Genomic DNA, 10,053 nt, shown 5'->3' with positions numbered 1-10,053 from the left:
ACATACATACAAAATACAACGTCAGCCTGTTCGCTTGGTTTTGTCTTTTATTTTCCAATTTACACTTAATTAAAACGTAACAAAAGAACAAGTCATGATCATAATATTCATATAATAACGCTATTATCAATAATAACACTATTATTCATCATCATAAAAATATACACAACCTCACGCACGCACGTGAGCCCTCTGGCGGGGGGCGGGGGGGGGGGCGAGGCAGAGGGATGCTTCTCATCGTATTGTTTTAGTCTAAAAAGACGAGGGGGGGGCTGTAAACAAATATTGATTGGTCTTATTTTAGTGTGCGCTGTGAGGTAGCTTTAACAAAAAAAAAAAGGAAAATAACCTTCTGGATTGGGACATTTCTTTGTTGACGTACAGGCGGCGTGGCTAAGACACAGAAGGTTAGCACCTGGTCATCAAAAAACAAAACCTTGCTATATATTTAGCACCATTGTTAGAAGTAATGCAGGAACATCAAGCTTGTGGGTTGCACAGAGCAGTGAAGCAGGCATAAGAGGAGGAAGACGAGGTGATTTTTGTTTCCAACATGTGTAAGTTGGCTTTTTATTGACAGCCCAACCTAAACAATAAATAAATAACACGCATGAAGCTTGCTCTCGCTCGTCTTGCCTGCTTTGTACTTCATGTGGGGCCTGAAAGGTGGGATGCCGGTGCCGTTCAGTGCAGATATCCTACTGAGTTCACTTGGGAGTGGGCAGGGGGGGAAGAAAGCACTCTTTATTGAGAAAATAAGTCCTGTTTTAATAATAACAATTATTTTAAAAAGTGTCTTGATTTCTCTCCTCTTTCATCTGAAGCTTCTTTTAATTTGATTTGCTCCTCGTTCTCTGTCGTCTTCTACAAGAAGCAGACGGCGCCCACTTCCACTCCGAACTCCTGGTCGGCTCCTCCGATGTCCATGGGAGCGATGTCCACGATGGGTAGACGGGAGGTCTTCTGCGATCGGTACTCAAACACAGTCTTGCCCCACTTGCCCGTGTGTTTCTGTGTAGGCAGACAACGCAAATTCAATACAGTGGATCCTCGGGCATTTGTGTTTTAGCATCGGACGCAATTGTCTTACTGTGCAGCCGTCCTCCATCACGCTGTACGTGAAGCGGCTGTTGCCCTCGGCCCGGATCTCCACGTCGTTGGAGCCCTGCAGCAGAACGGCCTTCTTCAGGTTGCCCGCGGCGGCGTCCATGTAGGCCACGCTGTTCTTACAGTGGTAGGTCAGGTTCTGGGAGGCCTCGGTGGACAGCAGCCTCAGGAAGGTCATCTGAATGGCGGCCGTGTTGGGCGCCAGGTTGTCGTCGCCGTAATTGAACTGTAAAAAGGAGTACGTAAGCTTGAGTTATGTGTGCAAGGAAACATTGTTATCCAAGAGGAGACTGGAGACTGTTAAGTATAAACCTGAACATTTAAAGGCCTACTGTAAAAAAAAAAAAAAAAGTAGTCAGAGGCCCTCTGTTAAACGGGAACAAGTACTTAATTTAAGTACTTACTGCAAAAACACTATTCAAAAATCCTCTACATGACTGCTCTATTGTTTTCAAGGACCTGCTGCAAAAACACTAGTCAAAGATCCTGTATATAACAGGAACGCTGTGCTATTTTTAAGAACAAACTGTAAAAAAACAAATATGATCGTCAAAGATCCTCTTGTCTATACAACAGAAGTGTGTTGCTGTATTTAGGAATCTACTGCCAAGTGTATATGTATGACAACACCACTCGCTGTTTTTACGTGGAATTACGTACGTGGAATCCTCCGTTCATGGTCTCTCCGAACCAAACGTGTTTGCGGTCCTTGCTCTTGCTGGACCACCAGTTCTTGCGAGGGACGCTGGCAGGTTTGGGATGGACACAGGACTCGCCGGTCTCCATGTTGCAGAAGACCTTGATGGCGTCCACGGTGCAGCCCTGGTTGGGGTCGATCCAGTACTCTCCTAAAGGGGGACATGGTTTAGCAAAGTGGAACAGCTGGCTGCTGCATGTCAGTGGCCGCCACTCACCGCTCTTCCAGTCGGGATGGCAGAGCTTGAGGTCCCTGCAGGTGCGAGCGGGGTTCTTCTTGGATCCCTCGGGGCTGCGGATGTTCTCGATCTGGTTGTTGAGGGACTTGAGCGTGGCATCCACCTCGGCGTCGTGCTGCCGCAGGTTTCCAGACGCCTGGTCAGCTCTCATGTACCTGAGAGGATCGGGGGACTTCTCTGTCTGACCCAAGCCGGCGAAGGCAGACATGTCGATGCCAGGGCCAGGGGGGCCAGGAGGACCTGGGGGTCCGGGGTTTCCAGGAGGACCCTGATGGTCGAAAAAGGGTATTCATCTTGTCACCCATGTTCTATCTTACTATCTTTCAGGTTCTTTGTCATCCTACTCACAGAGGGACCAGTCTCTCCACTGCGACCACGTGGTCCGGGGGGTCCAATGGGTCCGGGAAGACCATTCGAACCGTCCTTTCCAGCAGGTCCGATAGGTCCAGGTGGTCCCTGTGATCAAAAATGGAGACTGGTTTTAACTACAATGTTTTAATATAATTGCAAGTCCTGTCAGAGTGTGTCCTCACTCTTTGTCCAGAAGGTCCAGCAGGTCCAGTCGCACCCTGGTCTCCAGATTGACCCTAGGACACAGCAAAGTACCTTTTTACACACTATTCCAATTTGCAGGAGATGACTATCTAGATAGACAATGGGTCCTTACTGGAGGTCCAGGCAGACCCTGTAGACCAGTGAAGCCCCTGTGTCCCTTCTGTCCTCTCTCACCAGACTCTCCACCCTCACCCTTATCACCACGGGGTCCTTGGGGTCCCTGGGAACATAAAGAAATCATAAATAAATACTAAAATTAAAAAAAAGAGTACAAATAAACATACTGATATAGTTATTTTTAAAATAATATGAAGTAAAAATAAAATAAAAAAGGTATAAATAAAAATACTGATGCAGTCATTAATAAATTAAAATAAATAAATAATAAAATAATATTAAGCAAAATAAAATAAAATTTAAATGTCAACATAAACATACTAACATTGTCGTTCATAAAATAAAATAAATAAATAAAATATCAAGCAAAAATAAAATAAAATGAAAATGTTAACATAAACATACAGCTATAGTCATTAATAAAATAAAACACAAATAGTAAAACAAAATTATACTATCAAGTAAAAACAAAATAATATAAAGTAAAGATGAAATAAAATAAAAAGGTAAAAAATAAATGCAGGTAAAACTAAATACAAATACCAAAAAAAATAGTTGCTTTAAAGTAAAAATAAAATTATTTGAAGTAAAAATGAAATAAAATGAAAAGCTAAAAATAAACATATTGATGTAGTCATTAATAAAATAAAATACAATAACTGCCCCAAAAAAATTAAATGCTATAAAGTAGAAAATAAAATAAAAAGGTAAATAGAAACATACTGATATAGTCAATAAAATATGAATAATGAAAAATAAAATAATATAAAAATAACAAACGTAATCATACTTACATATATAGTCATTAATAAAATTAAATACAAATAATGAAAATAAAATAATAGTAGGTATAAATTGAATATTGTTCACTAATAGCTGTTTTTGTGTTATATTTTCAACTAGCCAGTCAATTCGGATGTTTGGCATCAAGCGCTGCCCTTGCTTCCAAATCTATCAGTTTCACTTTTGTTGTATTTTCTTTGTCATTTTTGTTTGCGTATCAGGTTATCAGTGGTAAAAATAATATTGAGCGCAACATCATGAAAAATAGTCAAACAAATACGTACGGGCATTCCTCTGGCTCCAGCAGGTCCAGGAGGTCCAGCGGGTCCTTGTGCACCCTGAGGAGGAAAAACAAAATGTGGTGAGTTGATTGTTAGTGTAGCATTAACATTCTTTCTCACGTGTTGGACTTACAGCCTCTCCTCTGTCTCCTTGTTTGCCAGTAGGCCCAACTGGGCCGGCGGCGCCGGGAGCACCGGGCGCACCAGGAGCACCAGCAGGACCGGTGTTACCACGGTCACCCTAAGAATACACAGAGAGTACACAAAAGGTATAACAAGGTCGCTAATAAACCACAAAAGGTCCCATGTGATGGAAAAAGTAGCATTTTAATGATGTTAGGTGTCCCTACAGCCTCTTTACGATCACCGAATGTGAGAAAAATCAATCATCTCCCTCATTTGTTTACTCCACTTTTGAGAGAATGGACGCTTTTGAAGTTGTAGCCGGAGGGGAAAAATATTAAAACACAGTGTGGGACCTTTCATGAAAAGCCTCACCTTGATTCCAGGAGAACCATCTCTACCAGGTGGTCCATCAGATCCAGGGTTGCCCTGTCACATGACACAACAAACAGTGAATAAACACCATGACATGGTGTACAGTACATGTGATAAAAATAAAGCCAAGCATTTTAATGGCCGGTGCCTGCTGTGTGCTGCCCTTTCACTGACCTCTCTGCCCGGCTCTCCCGCAGGTCCGGTGAGTCCAGGTGGTCCGACAGGTCCAGGGGGTCCGCGGTCTCCGCCCCCACCAGGGGCACCTTGCTTTCCAGGCTCACCCTGTGAGAAGGAGGAGGAGCAGGAGGAGGAGGTGACTCATCTCTCGTAACTCTTCTGCTAAGATGACTTTTGGAGTCCTCTCCAGTTACAGTTAACATTTGTAGTCGTGACTGATTGTAGACACACGTGACGCTCCATCAGCCATGATGAATATAAATAGCATCATGGCCTGTAGAAGCAAATGAGCTGATGCTATTTTAATACGGCTCAAAGTAAAAAAAATTTTTGAATTAATTAAAAATGGTTTAAATATAGAGGGTTTTTCTTTGAAGACATTTCATATTACACAACTGTATATACTGTATTAAAAGTTCAGGCATGATACAGTTTTTCTAGAATGATAACTGATGGAAATTGAGTGCACAAGCATATTTTAGAGACAATAATAATAATATTTATAATAATAAATGAATAAGGAGGAATAATTCTGGGAATAATAAGTTATTTTTCTTTAAATTTTATTTGAATTAAAACGTAAATTGTTGTAAAAATAAGTATAGTTTAGAGGCTATAATAATAATAATAATAATAATAATAATAATAATAATAATACGAATAATAATATGAATTTATATTATTATATTTATATTTAAAAAAAATAAATACACACTGTTGTTAAATTATGGGCCCACAAGCAGTCATATCATATACAGTAATAACAATAATAATGACAATAATTATACTTAATACTTTAGAAATACAAATAATTATCACTATATTAATAATTATAATACTGATAATCATTATAATTATTTATTTTTTAAATTTAGAATGATAACTGCTGTTATGTAAATGTTCACATGCAAAAATAAAGTACATTTTCCAATAGAAATACTTGAAATACATGAAAATTATTTATGAATAATAAAATAATAATAATCATAATAAAAATAATAATTCATATATGTTTTGCAATAATTATCAGATGTAAAATGACAGGGGAAGACCAGTCCCAATGCCCAGTGAATGACGATGCCTTCCTGTGGTCACGTACGACACGGCTGCCTGCTGATCACCATGACAACCTAATAATATGCAACCAGGGGACTGACGGATGCAGATAGACATCTGATATTGAGAAATATTAACATATGTTCTGGAAATATATAAATAGACATACCTGCACATAGACACAAGAAGCTTTCATCCAAAATATTGGAAAAAATCCTACATATGAGGTGCATGAACATGCCCCAAGACGTCACAACCACCACATGTAGTCAGTAGATGTCATTATGGGCTTACGACAGATTTGTAAATATGACTCAATAGCTTTTTGCAGTTACGTAACACTGACAATCAGAAGGATTAGTGGTGGCTTGATAAGATCAATGATTATACAATAGTACGTTAAAGGAAGTGTATTTTTAGGCACTCACAGAGGGTCCGGGCAGGCCGGGGAAGCCTCTTTCACCACGCTGTCCGGGAAGACCCACAATACCACGCTGGCCGGCCAAACCCTGAGGACCAGAAGGACCTAGCGCACCCTGGGAAGAGACACAGAAGCCATTGAAGAGTAAGAAATTGACATTTAGTAGTATTTGCACATACTACTATCCAGTCTTACTGGTGTCACCCACCACATCCAACAGATGGCAATTTTCTATTTTAATTTCTAACCAATATCTCTTTTGTATTTCATACAGAGCAGACAGCCTGGTAGGTGTGGCTTGTGTATACTATTGGGTTTTATTGGTCTATAAGGCAGCTTCGACTGTGCTCAACGAATCCTGCCTAGCAACAAGTGAGCAAAAACATGCGTTTTTGTAATTAATTGTTAATGTACGTTGTTTTATAGTAGTGTACATCGGAATCCCACAAGTGGTGCAGTTTTGAGTTAGTTAGTGCACAAGACAAACAAAACTTAGAATTCAAACCATCGTCACGTGTGGCATCAGCAAATCTGGCAAGACTTCAGCATCCAAATGAGTGACTCCGTGTTTTGCTTTTTCTTTGGCTTTTTTGTTTGTGATGCCACCACAGGGTGGACTAACAGGGTACCAGTGTTGGCAGAGAGGAATAGTGTGATGATAACCATAGAACAAGATAAAATTTTTTATAATGCAACATTGCCTTTTTAGTTTACAAGGGCCTTGTACGAAAGTTTGACACTGAAACAGATGAATTCACTTTACAGTGTTCCCTTGTTTATCGCAGGGGGATAGGTTCCCAAAATAGCCTGCAATAAGTGAAATCTGCAAGGTAGCCAACTTAATTTTGTTCACAATTATTATATATGTTTTAAGGCTGTAAAACCTCTCACTGTACACTTCATACACTTTTCTCAAATAGGAACTAACATTTTCTCACATTTCTCTCTCGTTTAAGCAATCTCAAAAAAGTTCAAACCTTCGTTTGAGTTTTAATGACCAACCTACAGGTTGGACACAAGAAATTATTAAGTCACTCATGCGTACTCCACTCCTGTTGCTCTTCCTTCGAGTCAAAGATTCATTTACAAGCTACCAAGCAGGCATGCTAGCAATAACACAGGAAACACGGAAGGGCGGCACAAAGGAGATTGACTGACAATGGCCTACAGCCAATCAGGACGCAGAAAACAATGGGTGCTGCAGACAGACGAGAGAGGAAAAAGAGACCCTCATCTTCCCATAATGCAATTCTTCGTAAAGGTCCAGGTTAGGCCTGGAAGAGTGTTCATACACTGTAATAAAAAATTTTTTAAAAATCAGCAAAACAGCAAATCCGCGAAAGATGAACCATGATAGAGCGAGGAAACACTGTATTATCATTTGGAGGTTCCGCTGCATTGCCAATGTACGTGAAATCAGTGTAATGTAGTGAGTAGTGTAGTGATATGATATGATATGATATGATATGATATGATATGATATGATATGATTTTCCCCTTTTATTTTATTTTATTTTTTTTTACTGGATATGGTTTTATTTTTTATTATTTGTATTTTAATTGATTAATTAAGTCATCCTTTTAAATGTTTAATTTTTTACCTTTTTATTTTATTTTTACTTTAGTTTACTTTACTTTACTTTTTTATTATTATTTGCATTTTTGTATTTTATTTTATTAATTAAGTCAACTTTTCTTTTTTTTTCTTTTTTTTTTTTTTACCTACCATGATGTACCTATCTGTTGACTTCATCATCTGCTGTCATTTGTTCCACCTGCTAGCTTACAACTACAGCGTCATCCATCAAAATGGATTTGTCCATCATATTTGCTCTACTTTCTACACAGTGCCTCGGTCCACTTTATGAAGCCAGAGTGAGTCCTCCCATGAGACACACACACACACACACACACACACACACATGCACACCCACAGAGCTGACAAAGACGTGGATGTGATGATGAAGATTACAGGTATGTAATAGATGTTTTCAATCATTTGTGAGCTGTCATTATCTTGACAGAACTTGTCAACTGTTGGCGATCGCTGTGTGTGTGTGTGTGTGTGTCAGTGTGTTAGCCTCCTCTGTTATTACACTCAATGACAGCTGGCGAAAGAGAAAGGGTCTATTCCTGATGGATTTGCGCTCTTGAACAGAAATGTCCCAAACAAAAATGTTAAACAAATAGTCGCCCACGCCCTAAAGAGCACTGTTTCAATCACCACCAGGTTTGGGACGATGATGACAATAATCATAATGATGACACACTCACAGGTGGACCGTCCTCTCCAGCATCTCCCTTCTCTCCGGGTGCTCCGGCAGGACCACGAAGCCCAGCGTCACCCTGTCTGCCAGGGGGGCCGCCGTCTCCCCTCACGCCTTTGGGGCCGTCTTTACCAGGGGGCCCGGCAGGACCAGCGGGTCCAGGGTTACCCTAGGAAACATCAAATTCAATTACAGTGCAAGCAGCAAGAACAGTCAAAACAAATGCTCTGGTAATGTAAAAGCTCCAATTGGATGTATTTACCTAAACCACAAACTTTTTTACCTTGAATTATGATTTGGAGTGCATGAGAAAGTGAAAAAGGAAATATTGCACAACACAGCAGCAACACAACCAATGTTGTAATATGCCTGTGACTCATTCATCCAGTTCAATGTACTGTAGGGACTGTTCAGGTCGTCTGAGAAGACGTTTTCACTCTCATCTGAGCAGACTTCTTCAGTTTATGCTCAAAGACTACCTGTAGATAGGACAGCTCTCGTCTGAGGGGCTGTCATGCTTGAAGACTAGATAGGACAGCTCTAGTCTGTAGGGCTGTCCTATCAGTTCATGCTCAAAAATTAGATAGGAGAGCTCTAGTCTGAGGGGGCTGTCCAATCAGTTCATGTTCAAAGACTAGGGCTGTCCTATCTAGTCGTTGAGCATGACAGCCCCTCAAACTAGAGCTGTCCTATGCATCGCCTCCCAGTCTGGAGTACACGGGAAAGGGCGGCTCGGTTCGCAACCACTTGTTGAACTTGTTTCATTTTTACTTTCATGCTGTTATCGCTGCGATATAGGGCAATATTTTTCCATTTTCCTTCATTTCTCAATGAATCATTAATGCATTTAGCAGTGGTTACGTATGCAAGTCAGTGCTGATCCAAATTAGGATTGTTTGAACTTACATTGGGCCCAGGGGGTCCGACACGGCCAGCAGCTCCAGGGAATCCAGTGGCGCCCTGAAAGAGAATGATATGATGAAGTCAGTCCGACAGGATGGAAAAAATCTATCTCAAGATAAAATCAATACAAGTGATGTCATTGGCTGTAGGTGATCTTCATGATGTCACTTACAGGAGGTCCTTGAGCACCACGTGCACCTTTAGGTCCAGAAACACCAGTGGGACCCTGACAGAGAATTATAAAGTCAGGGTTCTGTGGCATACTTGTTTATATTGTATCGTATGGTAAAACAAAAAAATAATGATTATAATGTAAAGTATGACAAGTAAAATTACTGCTTTAAAATGTGGTAACTGGTAATAATGACATCTATCCCTCAATATTTCAAAACACTCACAGCAGGTCCAGGGGCACCAGAAGGTCCTTGTGGTCCAGGGGCGCCGGCGTCACCCTTCTGCCCAGATTCTCCTTGGTCTCCCTTGAGTCCAGGTTGGCCATCAGCACCCTGGTGGAGAGACACAGCATTAGCTTGTGGTAGCTAATGTTAGCCTGGACACTATGCTATGTGTTAGTATTTAGCACAAACATTAACCCAAATTCATACCTTTATTTTTATTATTATTTTTTTCAATCCATTTTGGCTGTATTTGTGGTGGACCGCCACAAATGAATGTATGGGAAATACCTGTACTGCTATATGTTGACATTTTATTTAATTTGGATTCCTGGCTTTTAATTTGTAGTTTTTAGATTTGCCCAATAGATGGCAGTACTTTTTCCCATTCAAAGCAAGCAGCGAAGTTTCACTACAAGGGTGCCTTGCTCTGAAATGATAAGTGTGTTGCAATTGATTTTGGACGATGATGTGTATGTAAAGTGTGTGTTATTTGTTATTTTCAATAAGACAATATAATTAATATAAATATAATATAGCTCCTTTAAAATATAAAAA

General features: G+C 40.2%; 1 protein-coding gene across 2 annotated transcripts in view; it reads right to left on the bottom strand.

The window, feature by feature from the left end:
- col2a1b (collagen, type II, alpha 1b) overlaps positions 1-10,053 on the bottom strand; it is a 56,681-nt gene continuing 46,628 nt past the window's right edge. For both annotated transcript variants that reach the window (XM_054785047.1, XM_054785048.1), the window contains 16 exons: positions 9,499-9,606; positions 9,273-9,326; positions 9,104-9,157; positions 8,205-8,366; positions 5,938-6,045; positions 4,451-4,558; positions 4,277-4,330; positions 3,912-4,019; positions 3,782-3,835; positions 2,710-2,817; positions 2,576-2,629; positions 2,391-2,498; positions 2,022-2,310; positions 1,768-1,955; positions 1,091-1,333; positions 1-1,011 (listed from right to left, as the gene is read on the bottom strand). In XM_054785047.1, coding sequence (XP_054641022.1) covers positions 865-1,011; positions 1,091-1,333; positions 1,768-1,955; positions 2,022-2,310; positions 2,391-2,498; positions 2,576-2,629; positions 2,710-2,817; positions 3,782-3,835; positions 3,912-4,019; positions 4,277-4,330; positions 4,451-4,558; positions 5,938-6,045; positions 8,205-8,366; positions 9,104-9,157; positions 9,273-9,326; positions 9,499-9,606 — 1,947 coding nt within the window. In that variant the 3' untranslated portion in view covers positions 1-864. The remainder of the gene's footprint in view (positions 1,012-1,090; positions 1,334-1,767; positions 1,956-2,021; positions 2,311-2,390; positions 2,499-2,575; positions 2,630-2,709; positions 2,818-3,781; positions 3,836-3,911; positions 4,020-4,276; positions 4,331-4,450; positions 4,559-5,937; positions 6,046-8,204; positions 8,367-9,103; positions 9,158-9,272; positions 9,327-9,498; positions 9,607-10,053) is intronic.

The sequence above is a fragment of the Dunckerocampus dactyliophorus genome, chromosome 8 (assembly GCF_027744805.1).
Source record: "Dunckerocampus dactyliophorus isolate RoL2022-P2 chromosome 8, RoL_Ddac_1.1, whole genome shotgun sequence".
In the NCBI taxonomy this organism is placed as follows: Eukaryota; Metazoa; Chordata; class Actinopteri; order Syngnathiformes; family Syngnathidae; genus Dunckerocampus; species Dunckerocampus dactyliophorus.
This window is presented reverse-complemented; position numbering and strand designations above follow the sequence as displayed.